The sequence below is a fragment of the Manis pentadactyla genome, chromosome 6, assembly GCF_030020395.1.
Source record: "Manis pentadactyla isolate mManPen7 chromosome 6, mManPen7.hap1, whole genome shotgun sequence".
NCBI classification, from domain to species: domain Eukaryota; kingdom Metazoa; phylum Chordata; class Mammalia; order Pholidota; family Manidae; genus Manis; species Manis pentadactyla.
In genome coordinates this window covers 107,567,847-107,582,578 of record NC_080024.1, presented here as the reverse complement: position 1 = coordinate 107,582,578, position 14,732 = coordinate 107,567,847, and the positions used below count along the sequence as shown (strand labels likewise).

Here is a 14,732-nt window from a genome sequence, read left to right as displayed (position 1 = left end):
CAATGAAACCAAGAGCTGGTTCTTTGAGAAAATAAACAAAATAGATAAGCCTCTAGCCAAACTTATTAAGAGAAAAAGAGAATCAACACAAATCAACAGAATCAGAAATGAGAACAGAAAAATCACGACAGACTCCACAGAAATACAAAGAATTATTAAAGACTACTATGAAAACCTATATGCCAACAAGCTGGAAAACCTAGAAGAAATGGACAACATCCTAGAAAAATACAACCTTCCAAGACTGACCAAGGAAGTCACACAAAAGTTAAACAAACCAATTATGAGCAAAGAAATTGAAACGGTAATCAAAAAACTACCCAAGAACAAAACCCCCGGGCCAGACAGATTTACCTCGGAATTTTATCAGACATACAGAGAAGACATAATACCCATTCTCCTTAAAGTTTTCCAAAAAATAGAAGAGGAGGGAATACTCCCAAACTCATTCTATGAAGCCAACATCACCCTAATACCAAAACCAGGCAAAGACCCCACCAAAAAAGAAAATTATAGACCAATATCCCTGATGAATGTAGATGCAAAAATACTCAATAAAATATTAGCAAACCAAATTCAAAAATATATCAAAAGGATCATACACCATGACCAAGTGGGATTCATCCCAGGGATGCAAGGATGGTAAAACATTCGAAAATCCATCAACATCATCCACGTAGAAATAGTGCTGCAACGGCAGCTTCGGGTGGTGGCGGCAGCGTCCGCAGCTGTCGCTCGGGATTTGGCAGCGGTATTTACGGTATGAAGACCCGCGTGCGGCGCCGACCGTCTCGGGGGCGGTCTTTACGGTAAGGGGCAGGCCCTGGAGGAGGCCCTTACAGTAGAGGGCAGGGCTGGCGGAGGCCCGTCGGCGCGGCCAGTTTCCGCGCCGTCAGGTGACCTCCAGCCCCGGCTGCTGCCACCCCCTGCACCGGCGAAGGATGCACAATGGCCCGCGGGGACCGTGAGGGGCCGCGGCCGTGGGCCCGCACCCACCGCTCTCGCACCCGGCAGCGTACGGGCGGCCTCGCCGCGCTGGGTCCGGGTGTAGCCCCCGCGCGCCCTTGCGCGGGTGTCCGGGCTTGAGTCCCGCCGCGCCCACATGGGTCTGTGCTACAGCTTGCGGCCGCTGCTCTTCGGAGACCCGGAGGACTCCGCCTCGGATGAGCCCGCGGACAGCGCGCGTGCCTCTCCGGCCCGGGCCCTGGCAGCAGACGCGGCCCGGCTCCGGCCCCCTCGGAGCGCCGGCGGGAGCCCGGCACGCGCGCGGCCCAAAGCCGGCCCGGAGAAGGAGAGGCGGCGGCGGCCGGACCAGCTGCGCGCCGAGGAGCGCGAGGCCGAGCGTGAGGCGAGGAGGGTGAGCAGGGGCATCGACCGCATGCTCCGCGAGCAGAAGCGGGACCTGCAGCGCACGCACCGGCTCCTGCTGCTCGGTAGGTGCTGTCGGCGGCCGCTGGCCGCGCGGGCGCGGAAGGGGAAGATTAGCCGGTAGACATCTGCCCCTGCTATTGGGCCGAGGACGCTTTACCGGGTGATTTTGCCCTTTTCCACACCTTGTCATTTGAGCCAGTTGCTCAGTTATTACTAATTAATGAGCTTCTCTGGGAATTTTCCCCGCTCAATTGATTTCTTTCCACAGCATGTAACCCACAGGGATGGCTAACTCGGCCTCTATTTCCTGCAGGAGTGGGGGTCTTGCTGCACTTTTGTTTTAAGAACGCCAGCTGGAGGAGTTTATAAGGCTTTTTAGCCTGACCACAAAGCTTTTATTCCCATCACAGCAGAATAGCCGGCTTGCGGGTGGGTGCGGCTTGTTCCCTTTTGAGAAGTAACACAGCGAAGATGTGGCGCTTCTGTTTCATTGAGTGAGTTCAGCCCTGGTGCGCTCAGAATGTTCGCCCGTCCTTCAGATACCAGAAGCAGGACAGCGTGGCAGGCCCCCAAAGCGCTGTCCGCTGTGCTAACTGCATGCACAGCGTTTTAAAGTAATGAACTGCTACATGACTTGCTAGTGTTTCCTCAGAGCGCTAGCTGTGGCAAGCGTTAAGAGTGCTTCTGTGAGCTTACCACTGGAAAACATCTTCTAAGCACTCCACTGTAGAGTTAAAAAAAAAAATCACTAATCCTGATGCTACTTGCTTTTAAATTTCAACACGGAAAAAAAAATAAGTTAAGATGTGAGCTTGTGACCTGAATTTTGTGACGAAGAATACTTGTTCCCTTTGTACTCTGCTGTGCATAGGGAAAGGATCTACTCCATGATTTGGGTAAGATGCCGGCTTAGGAATGAGTTTTATTCAAGATCTAAAGAACAATTAAGTCTGCAGTTTAAAAAGGCTCACTCACTGCAAGAATCAATCAATAAAGCAACACAAACCTAGCTGCTGTACCCTGGTGGAATGCATAAATTCTAGGATAAAGGGAAAATTGTGGGGAGAAACAAAGAAGCAAAGTAAACAAGCAGGATACCCAAAAAACGAGGACGACCCGCTCAGAAGCAGTTCTCATCTACAACGCTAACTTCTAGAATATGAGAGAGCAATTTTTCCAGAGGTCCAAAAATACTGGCTCGTACTCCTAAAATTTCATACCTCCTTAAATCAGTGTTTGTGTAGGAGGGCAAAATAGATTTTCAGATAGGCAAGTGCTCAAAGTATACCTCCACCCACTTATTTTTCTGGAAGGAAATTAATTAGAAATTGCTCCCACCAAATAGCTTTTAAATGCAGCAGATTAACTCAAAAAGGAGAGGACTCTGAGCTCAAGATATAGGAGAATAAAATCAGGTCTAGAATTGTGGCAGTTATGCTTTAATGTCATTGTGCGTTTGAACAGAAATATTTTAAAAATTAAAAAGTTATGTGAAGTAGAAGATACTTGGTCATACAAAAATCAATAAACTTATGATTCTGTGAAAGGGAACTTGGAGGTAAGGTCTAAAGAATGGGATGGTGAGCTCCAAAGAGCCAACTTCTTGTAACACATGTTGAATACCTATCCTCTTTAAAGACATTATCTCATAGCCTAACATAGTTTGTAAATCAGTCTCTTATCTGAAATGACATTGAATGAAATGACTCACACTTTGGAGGGGGAGTATGTTCCACCCAATGATGTCAAGAGTAAAACATATACTGTTTTTATATCAGGTTGACTTTAAACACAGAAAGGTTCTTGGTTTTGTTAGGATTTAGCATAGACTTGACTGAAAATCTTTGAATCAGAAGAGTGATTTACTGACCATTATTATCCTCAAATGCTTCTGCTGCCATTGTGTTAAATAACCATTTATCTTGCTCACTGACCCCACTTACTTATTTATTCTGCAAATGTGCAGCAGGGGACAGAGAACTCACAGGCTCACGAAGGACACACGTCCTTCTCCATGCCTACTAGTCTGAGGCTAGCCCTGTCTTCCACAACCATATTTCCTCCAGGTGACCTGCCCAGAGACCTCAGGTGGGAATACATGGCCAACTCCCTTGTGTCCTATTGAATCCTATCTGCACTCCTCATACAGCACTCTGTTGCAGTTGGCATGGCTTCATGGGTACTCTGGCTCCCTGTGGGTCCATGCAATGACCTGAGCTTTGTTTCCCTACATAGGACTTAGTACCTCATGTGGTGCTAAGGGCACAAGAGTCTGCGAGCCTCTGTGATAATGAGGATTAATGGCCAGAATGATGTTCCCTCTGTAACTTTTAGTTGGAGCATTCTTTCAGGTGTGAGGAGGCTGGATTTTAAGGGGGTGCAGAGGTGTGGGGGGCATAAGATGAAAGTTCCAGTTAGAAGGTAGCAGACCCAGAAGAGATCATGGCATCAAAATCAAAGTGTTGTAGTAGGAATGGGGAGGGGATAGGTTGGAGAAAGGGACCTCCATCAGATGGTAGATGGGGAGGGTGCATTGTGGGGAAAGATTTTCAGACAACTGTACATCTGGAGCACAAGCTGTGTATTAGTCAGCTTGAGCTGCCATAACAAAAATACCACAGACTGAGTGACTTAAACAACTGAGTGACTTAAACAATTATTGTCTCACAGTTTTGGAGGCTGGAAGTCCATGTTCAAGGTCCAGCAAGATTCGGTTCTGGTGAGGTCTCTCCTCCTGGCTTGGAGACAGCCACCTTCTTGCTGTATCCTCACATGGCCTTTGCTCAGTGCCCCTATGCTCAGGGGCAGAGAGAACAATGGCATTAGGGCCTTGCCCTTATGACCTCATTTGCCGTAATTACCTTCTTAAAGGCCCTATTTCCAAATGCAGTCACTTTAGGGGGTAGGGTTTCAACGTATGCTGGGAGGGTCACAATTCAGAAGAGGTATAAAAACCTTTTTATGCCACTGAGCTCAGACAGTTATAATAGAGGCCACTGATTTTTCTTCCACATCTTTTGTTGACCACATTGTGAATTCTCCACTGGGGGAGAGACATCATGTGCCACATAATTACTCATTTAATACTGCTCTTTTTCCACTGTTACTCAATTTTAAAATTGTCTATTGTGGGAAGGATTCATTGTAGGGGGGAGATTGCTTTATTCATGTATTTCCTGTTCCATTTTTCTGTGTCTGATGTTTCTCTGCCAGGAACACATCTTTCAGGAAGGAAGCAATCTCTTGGGGACATTCACTGCCTCCCTTTTGTATTTGGCTGTTAGCATAAACCAGAATGCTGGTATGACCTCAAGGTGCGAATTTAGTTCCTCTGGGAGGAAGCGCTTGGGGCAGTCACAAAAACATGGAATAGTCTGCATTGTGTGGTTTTGATTGCTCTTTTTTCCAAATAAATTCTTAATTCACAGTAATGCCTACAGTGACTCATCAGCAGTTTTTGAGTCGCACAGTGGCTTTGTGCTGTGTGGACACCTGGGACGCATCCTCACCAGTATGCAGCCTTTCTTTCACTGCAGCCTCCTGTGGCACTGTGACTTTTAAAGTAGAATTTCAGTAGAAATTCCTATGCCTTAATTTTTCCAAAGTCAGAAAACCATAACCCTCCCTTACAGACCTGGAAAAGGAAGCAGTGTGGTGGTTGTGTTTTACTTACAACTTCTATATCATTCTATTATAGAAACTATTAACTACAATTTTATGGACTTGAAGCTACCACTGTTTACATGCAGCTGAATTTCATCCCAGGAATTCAGGTTGTCCTTTAATTTTTCAAAACACTGAAAGTTCAGAGCAGTTGTCAAAACTTTGACTTGTGTCTTAACTTGGACTGAAACAACAAAACACCACAGACTGGGGGACTTACACAACAGAAATTAATGTCCTGACAGTTCTGAAGGCTGGCAAGTCCAGAGTGAGAGCCCAGCAGGGTTTGGTGTGCTGGAGGCCCTCTTCCTGGCTTGCAGACAGCCACGTCTCTGTGTCCTCTTGTCTCATCTTATCATCAGGACAGCAGTCCGAAGGAATCAGGGCTTCACCCTATGGCCTCATTTAATTTTAACTACCTCCTAAACCTGTCTCCAAATACAGCCCCAGTGGGAATCAGAGCTTCAACACAGGAATTATGAGGGGACACAGTTCAGACCAGAGCAAATTGTAAACCCATTCACATCTGTCTAGAGGATTAGTACTGGCCCTGAAAATGGGCTCAGGCTGGTCAACTACTGGTGGCTAACTGTGTTCCTGGAATAAAAGACCATTTTATGAATACTCCCAACACTTGGAGATAGACTTATGATCTACTAAAAGATACAGAAGGAGCACAGTATTTAAGAATATGGCATTGGAGTCAGACAGCCCATGTTTGAAATCCCAGCATGCCCATTTACCAGCTACATGACTGTAGCCTTAGGCCTTCAATTTCCATCACAGTAACAATCCTGATGCCACATAAGAGGATTAAGTGAAATTAATTGAAAAAAAAGTATATAAACTTATCAGAGTTTAGCACATTGTAAACATTCCTTAACTTGTATGAGCTCTGAATTCTGTGTTGAGCAGAACCTGTTCTTTCTGTGATTCCCCTCTAAACTAAATCACACAATCTAGAAAAGCTAATCCCGTTCTGAGTCATACAACCACTCCATAATGGAACAAGGATTCAAGCCCAGACAGTCTGGCCCCCCTGCACAAAGCTGACAAGTGACGGAGTGGCCAGCAAAAGACAGTTGCAGGGACTCAGTCAAGAGACGCAAAGAGGTGAACACAGGCAGATGTGGGGGTGATAAAGGGGAAGGAACAAACGTAATAGTGGATGTAGGCAAACTGCAATCTCCCGAATCTGGCAATTGAAGGAATGGAGGAAAAGATAAATGTCATTGAGGGAGGGGAGGGGCAGGGAGTCATGGTGAACTCTTCGTTTTCTTGCTTAGGTAAAATGGTGATGGCATTCTCCACAGTAAGGACTTGAAGAGGAGGCGGGTGGAGTGAAAGGAGGGCAACAAGGTGTTGATGGTGAGACACAAGTGAGAATTCAGTGCCTGGGAAGCAGTGGAGTGTTCGCAGGTCTGGAGCCCAGAGAGCTTACTGAGCTGGAGACGGACAGGCAGGGACACCCCCAGCAGCAGGTCCTGGGGCAGAGGATAGGCCACCCTGGGAGAATGTGCAGAGGAAGAAGAGGGCCCGAGCGAGAACACAGAGCCCCAACCTTCCAGAAGAATGCTGGAGAAAGAGAAGCATGAAGAACCGCCAGGATAGCTGGGAGAAGCCAAGGAAGGAGAGCACTTCAGGGAAGAGGAATGGCTGGCAGTTTCAGTAGGAGTTCAGGGATGACTCCTCCGACTGGACTGAGAAGATATCCCCTGGGTTTGCCAGTTTATGCAACAGCAGTGCAGGAGGCCAAGGGCTGAAAAGGATGCAAAAATGGTGAAGCAGTCCCGAGGCTTGTTCTTGGGAGGAGTTGGGCTGTGAGAAGACAAAATGGCTGTGACCACACCCTTCAAACTGGACCTCAAGGGACCGGTTTGCAGGATAAAAAATGAAACTGCAGAAACTGTAATGGTAGGAGAGGATTGTCAAGTCTTCCCTCTCCATGGATTCCTGGCAGGGCATTGGCCTGTGTGGCCCTGGCTTGAGCCCTCTCTCTAATATTCAGGTGTGAGGACTCACACTCAGCCCCACTGCCACAGGGAATTTTCCTGTAGATGCTGTCAGACAAATTTGTGATGAGTGAAATTCTTCAGTGGTAAGCAATTGTTCAGTTGAGTTGAAACCAAGAGACCTAGCAGATTCTCTGCTAATTGTTAATCCCACTAGTTCAACACCAAATGAAATGGTGTATTTTTTCCTCCATATTACACAGCATTAATAGTCGTATAACTCCATTGGGGTTGCCAGACCCGATTCCAATGTGTGTAAGTATGTGGGAAGGGATCTTCCCACACATACTAACTCCAAGCAATTCTTGAACGCCGGCAGGGTGTCCGAGAACTCAGCTCAATTCTGATGCTGTTTGCAGGGAGACAGCACCAGGTTCCCGGGTTAAGGGCTCTGTCCTACAAGACTGCCCTTCAGCGCCCACTCCAGACTCCAGTCAGAAGCCCCAGGCAGCTCCCTATGCTTCTGACCAACCGACTATAGACTGGAGGTTCCCACGTCCTCCCCCTTAGGTTCAATTAATTTGGTAGAGCGGTTCACAGAACTTAACGTTTACCAGTTCAATAAAGGATACCATAAAGGATACAGGTTAACAGCCAGATGAAGACAGAGGGCAAGGTTCCAAATAAAGGAGCTTCTGTTCTTATGGAGCTTGGGGTCTGGCTTGGTGGCATGTGTACGCGTTCTGGTGCCCCAAGCATAGAAGTTCTCCCCAATTGAGAAGCAGGATCCAACCAAGTGCAGCAGAGCAGAACAGAGGGAGCAGAGTAGAGAGTGACAAGCTCTTCTCAGTGTTCTATACGGGCTTCATTGCATAGTCATGACTGACTAAATTATTGACCATTGGCTGATTCAGCCTCCAGCCCCTGCCCTTGGGTGGGGGTCCAAAAGTCTCTCATTAACAGGCAAAACACCCATTTCACCCCCAAGACTCTGAAGTGTTTTCAGAAACTGTGGATGAAGACCAAATATACCTGGGAAATACATATTTGGTCATAGGGATGACCAAATATGTGTTTCTTATAGCTCATTATATCAGACTAATTCAGTTCATTTATGAAGTTTCCAAGCATAAGCATTTTCAAAGATAAGACCTAACTACTAGGACCTAAAATCAGCTCATGATGTTGAAAGTGGTACCCAAGAGTTGTCAAAACCCCACTCTAAATTAAAATATAGGAATAAACAAAGAACCCTAGATGATTGTTCTTTAACTCACAGCACCCAGAATAACCTGCTTCACATCTGAACTTATTAATACTCAGTTACTTTTTTAGTTGATTTCAAACTGAAAAAAAATTAGAGCCTATCAGCTGAAGCAGTGCTTGGAATTATGGTTAGGGGTCAGATGGAAACCCCTGTTGTTTCAAAATTCTCTTATTAGGGATGGACAGGCAGAGTACAGTTTTAGGACAGTAAGAACAGTCTGTGTGACACCATAATGATGGATGCACATCACTGTACATCCATCCAAACCCATAGAATGTCCCCCACCAAGAGTGAGCCAGTGGAAGGTGAGGGCTCTGGGTGCTGGGGGTGCATCGGTGCAGGCCCCTTAGTTGTAACAGGTGTACCACTGAGTGCAGGGTGTTGATAGTGGGGGAGGCCAGGGAGGGAGGGGCATGAGGGAAACCTCTGTACTTCTCCACTTGATTTTGCTGTGAACCCAAAACTGGTCTTAAAGAGCTGGCTTTTCTTAAAATTCCCTTACTAGTAATAGAAAGACTTTTATCCCTGAAATTAGGATCCCAAGAGGAGTTGGTGGAAAGAAGGGCATTGGGTTCCTCTGAGCAGATCTCAGGGTCATGAGCATCAGGCCCTCCTCTTAAAAAGCCCAAAAGTTTGACCAAAGCAGGAGCAAGTATCCTGTTTTTGAAGGCTGTAGTTTAAGAGTAAGAAGCATCACTGAGAGATGTTGCCAACTGCAGTACTAGGGGAGTAAATTATTCCCAACCAGGAAGGCTTTTAGGCTTGCACTACAATTCCAGCCCTCCCTGGTGCTGCCCCTGCACCTGTTCCGTGATGCAGCCCAATGTCCACGCCTTCATCAGGAGGAGTCCCAGCATCGCTGTCCTGCTGCTCTTAAAAGGGGTCATACCTAATGGCCCTGAAGACACACAGGATGTTGGGGTGTCTCCATCAATCCTTCCTGCTAACATTTCACTCGCTGCTCTGGGAGAAATGAAGATGCAAGCAGGCAGAAAGTCAGAATAGGCCACAGGTATAGCTGCTGATGGATAGAGGATCAAAGAAGCATGCAAAATATCGCCAATCAGGTCAGCTGCTCTGTAATCCTAACAGAAGAGATGCAGGGAAGGCCTGCATCTCAACCCCCTTCGATTAGCACTCACTTGGTGTGTTTGTCTGCAGCTGAAAACTGAGTTTTCAATCCCAGAAAGTGAAATATGACCTAAAAGTCTTCCGGGAAAATCTGAGGAAGAAGATAATATTAGCATAATAGGAAAATACAGAGCAGTTATATCCATACCCTGAGCCTCGAGGGAAAGAATACTTTATTCAATGAATCACTCACTTCTGTTCACCAATCACAAACATTTCTTGAGACCTACTAGGTGCTTCTCTATATAATAGGGAGATTCCAAGGCCCACAATCTCAGCCCAGGAGGAATTCTCTTTGACAGAGTAGTCAAAGAGAAATGACATCAACCTACAAAAGAAGTAGTATGAGTGTGTGTGTGTGTGTGTGTGTGTGTGTGTGTGTGTGCGCGCTCTGTCAGGACTGGCAACAGTACAAGTCAATAACATTATCACTAGGGTTCATATAAAAATCACATTAAGAATAATGTGATAAGCATCTCCCTTCCTTAGGATGTGTTATTTGTGGAAGAATATAAGGAAAGTAGGAACTTAATTGCTTAGGGGAGCGTTTTGATGTTTGCACAAAAATGCTTCATGCTGTTTTTGGTCCTGGATGCAAACTATCATCAGAAGTATTGCAAAACCTGCTGTGAGTTTGCACCTAGCAGCCTGATTTCCCTGTTCGATGCAAAGCCACAGAAAGAATTCAAAAGTCCTCACAGCTTCCAGAGCGTAGCAGAGACCTAAGGTTAAGAGCTCAAGAAGATCAAGAAAGTTTGAGCCTCAGTGTATAGCATTATGAAATGGGAGGGAGAGAGCTCTTTTATCTCCAACATCAAAGTGCATCACAAATCAATATTAGAAACTGCATATAAATTATATCATTATGGGAGTTTGACCATAAGTAAGCTTGAAGAAAAAATAATTTTAAATGTATCAATTTTTTAAAGAAATATACTCATTGTGCAATTCAGGAGCTGTTGTTTGAGCCCCCCAAAATGTCTACATTAATCAATAGACACTGTTTATTTACCACAGTTAAAAGAGTAGCATCAGATTCTATTTTAAGTTTGGGGGAACATGGTTTTAAAATATTGTGGGGCAAAGGGAAGAGCCAACACAGAATTCAAGCATCAGCTGTTTTTCCATGGGCAGTAGCATGTGAGCAACTTTTGACAATAGAGTTCTAAATTAACTCTTGTCTTATAGTTTGAAAGGAAGCAATTATAAGAATAAATGCCAAGCCACAATGTAGAACATTTAACTTGACTGCAGAGATAGGATTTCATTTTACAGGAACTTCCAGAAGCATCTAGAGAATATAGTTTTGCATCTCCTGGTTGGACGATCAGTCCTTGTTTCTGACTCTTCTTCCCCCACTGAGAAATGGCTTCTCAGTAAGAGGTATCACGTGAGGTCATGAAGTCAGAATCATGAGGCACATGTGTACCTGGTCCCAAGTTATATTTCCCCTTTAGGAGAAAGACAGTTAACTGGAGTTAAGCCAGCTATTGAAATCTGTAGACACAAAACTCACCATTTTGAGTCAGCAAAGCAAGACTCAGAAAGCAGATATGGCCCAAGGGATGGAGCTGGACACAATGGACAGGTGGTTGCTGGTCCCTGGGAGTGCTTATCCGCACCATCCCAAAGGGCCGAAGGCCTGGTCAGCCTCAGAAGCCAATGTAGACAAACCATAAGCCCAGAGCTCTCCTGGTAAGGAAGCCTGGAGCAAGGCCAAAGCCAGCACATCCCAGAAGAACGCAAGTTGCAAATTAACTGTTTGTTTATGGGGCAACTGGTATGTTCAGAAGCATGTCAGCTCTGTGTCCTGGGCTGTTCATTTGTTAATTCAATAGCAGCTGATGAGGGCATCCTAAAGAACTCATGGCTTTATGGGGGAGATGCGGGCACAGAGCACCCATTACAACCCAGTGTGCAGAGCACCCATGCCACCCAGAGGACAGAGGGGAGGGCTTCTGGCTGTGGAGAGGGGGCAGTGCAAAGCAGCCTTGGGGAGGCCACGAAGCCCACTCCCAGACAGCTTCCTCACTGAAAGGTCAAAGAACACTTGTAGAATATACCTCTGCTGTTAAAGCTGATTAATTTTGTTTCCATTTGGAGAAGTTTATTGGAAAACACCACATTTAAGTTCTACTTGAGCCAGTCACATCAAAATTCTGCATGTGCTGCAAGCCTTGTTTCACAAAGTGCAGTTTGGATATGCACTGACTGAGTCATGTGATGCTCCATTAGAGTATGAGGGAGCGCCCTGCCTTCCTTGGTCGTTATAGATTTCCACTGTACAAAGAGCCAATCAAGTGCCACAGGGGAAAACAGCCACTTACATCTTTCTTTCTTTCCTGGGCAAATAAGGGCCAGTTACATAATTCTTTATCTCTGAAATTATTTGAACCAGTACCTTATTTTGGAATTTTTTTTTAATGTAACAACATGCTGAGCATCATTTATAAACACTGCAGAAAACTAAAAAGCATGCAGAGATGCACTTGGTCTAAGGTGCTTTGCAGTGTCTGATGGAGAATGTTTAGTTCATCCTCAGATCCACCACCCTCCTCTGGTCTAATGGTATTGTCCCAGTAGAAACCTTTCCCGTTTGGGCTTGGCACAGCAGTGAGCCCTAGCGGGCTGTGCGAGGCCAGGGTGGGCGGTCTGCGCAGGTGCAGAGCATGGGCACTCTGTCGTGGGGGCGGGGCAGGGAGAGTGGGATCAGGGAGTGAGCCAGTGAGTACAGGGAGGCGTGTCTCGTTCAATGCTGCCAAATCCCAAGAAAGGACTCTGCCTCAGTCTCCCTCTACCTGAATTCCTGTAAGTAATCCTCAGTGCAAATGGTCCCTGATGTTAGTCAAGGATAGCCAAACATCACTTAGGAAAGTAGATGATGGGTTTCTAGAGGAAACTCAGAATCCTGCTATTCAGCCCACAATGGAAAAGAAGATGCCTAGTCATTCTTCAATAGAGCCTGAACACCACAGGTCATGGTGGGCCCCAGCCCAGATCACACGGTGGATCTGGAGCCACAGCCTGCAATACCAGGAACTAACAGCATTCCCCTCCCCACCACGACTGTGACCCCCCAGAGCAGGCCTTCCACCGTCTGGTGGCACAGCCCCTCTCTGCCCTGAAGCTCAGAAGGAGTCATGCACTGCTTACTGCCCAGAGTCGTAGGGCAGAGGCTGGGAAGCAGTGGGGAGTGGGTCTGGGGATGGCCCCTGAGCGGCAGTGTTGGGCACCCCCTGCAGTGTGCTCTGCTCCTGCTAACCCACAGAAGCCCAAGGAGACACAGGGCTGCCCTGGCCGTTGCCCCGGCTGCCCACCCTCCCCTGTCCCTGGAACCTGCCACGTAGCCCGCTGCGGGGCTTTTGGACTCCGCCTCCTGCATATTTGTCTCTTCTCTTTCTTAAGATCAGTATTTTCAGTCAGTTTCTCCATATGAAGCTTGCTCTTAAATGGAGCATTTTAGTCATTGCTATGGACTTATTAAATGAGGTAAAGGTTGAGTCCACTACCAAAAATAACATTTTATTCTTAGATAATTTAAATCCAAATGGAGGCCAAGGGATGGAACAAGCTAATTTGCAATTTCTTCTGTAGGGTTGCCAGTCCCGGGGGGAAATCCCTGGCCTCTCTCCCTCATCCCTGTTTTACCCCTTAACCCTCTCTGGCCAGCTTGGGCTCAGTTACTCGGCTTCTCTGGAAGGAAGGGAAGGCTGCAGGACACCTGGTCTGGGCTCCAGAGGAACACACGCGAGGTGACAGACTTTCCCAGGGCAGATGCTGGCCGCCTCTTAGAGACTACATTCCCCATGCTGTTCACTAAATAGCTGTTTCCTCCATCTCTCCTGAAACCCCCTCACAGGCCGGGAATGGAAGAGGTGAGGGAAAAGAGGGAGAGAGAAGCCTCTCCATGCTCAGGTTAGGAGCTTCCTTTCAGGTTCCCAGGCCCTGGCACCACAGAACTCCACGTGAATCACTGTGCTCATGGCAGCACGTGGAACACTTACCTATATTTCATTCCTTCATGTCGTCCAAGAAAGGCTCATCAACCCAGCATCCACAAGCCATGTGTCCCCAGCACACAGCTCCTGTGAGCATGCTGGAAATACCCGAGACCACCCCAGGGAGAGCAAGTGGGAGCTGTGCACGCAGAGCACATGATGGCAAGAGAGACAGCCACCTTCACCTGATCGGCCACTCTAAGCAGGCAGGGGAGCGGGAGAGCTTTTTAAAGTGGGAAAAAGGAAGGGCCTTGTATGTGCCTTGCTTGGAGGCTGCTGAGGGGAAGCGATAGGTGGCTAACTAGAAGCAGGGCACCCTGTATGATTGGTTAGGGGTGTGTATTTGCTTTTCTCCAGTTGGTCCTAAGTTGGAGATAAGGGAAAAATTAGGGAAGCTGTCAGTTACTAATCACATCCTGGCAATTTAGGGCCAGTTGTTACAGGGACAATAATTTGGCTTCCTGGGCTGGTTGCTATGCTGTCCTGGACTCACTTCCTGGGCAGGTTACTGCAGGTTGTGGGTCAGAGTTCACTCTTTATATATGCAGAGCCATAGTCTGGCTCTCTGCATGAATGGGTAGGGAAGCCCTGCTGCGTGGCTGTGGAGCAGCCTCCAGGGCCAGGACCTGGTTGAAATCTGGCTCTTCATCCTCTGGAAGGTCATTTAGCACTTCCCAGCCCCTTTACTTCAGATGGTGAGAGTACTTTTCCAGAAGGGTTGTTATGAAAATAGGGAGGTGAAACCCCCACAACTAGATAGGGTCTGATAATTGGGTGTTCCTGTCCCCACCCCATTCCTATGATCCCCCAATTTATACTGAGGCATAAGGGGCACATGACATCTGCACCATACAGGGGACAAAACCCTGCTTTGATCTAAAGGAACAGATGCAAGTTGTGGGATTTCTGAGGGCCACCTGCAGTGCCTACAACTAAGCAGAATCACAAACTAAGTGCCCTCCCACCCTTCCTATAGACACTTCTCCCAGGGACCTGTCCCCTAGTTACCTCCACCATGTCCGATCATTACAGCCTGATAACTAATGAGCACTGAGATTGCTGAGGTGTGCAATATTAAATAACTTGGCCAGGAAACTTTTGTTGAGAAGATGCACATTTGCACTAAGACCTGAAGGAAATAAAAGAGAAGAACAGGTAACTATGTGAAAAAGAAGATCTGAGGAAAGGCAAGTGCAGAGGCCCTGAGGTTTGCATGAGCTTTGTGTGTTCAAGGTGTAAACCTCAGGTCAACAACATAGGAACATATAAGGCACTGAAAAGACGGATTTTTGTAATAGCCAGTGGAGGCATGGGACAAGACAGGAGAAATGGAGTGATGAGAAGTGGTCA

General features: G+C 46.9%; 1 protein-coding gene across 1 annotated transcript in view; it reads left to right on the top strand.

Annotated features, from left to right (window-relative positions):
• The first annotated feature begins 858 nt into the window (after positions 1-858).
• Positions 859-14,732, top strand: part of GNAL (G protein subunit alpha L) — a 129,553-nt gene continuing 115,679 nt past the window's right edge. The window contains exon 1 of the mRNA XM_036880719.2: positions 859-1,433. Coding sequence (XP_036736614.1) covers positions 1,103-1,433 — 331 coding nt within the window. The 5' untranslated portion in view covers positions 859-1,102. The remainder of the gene's footprint in view (positions 1,434-14,732) is intronic.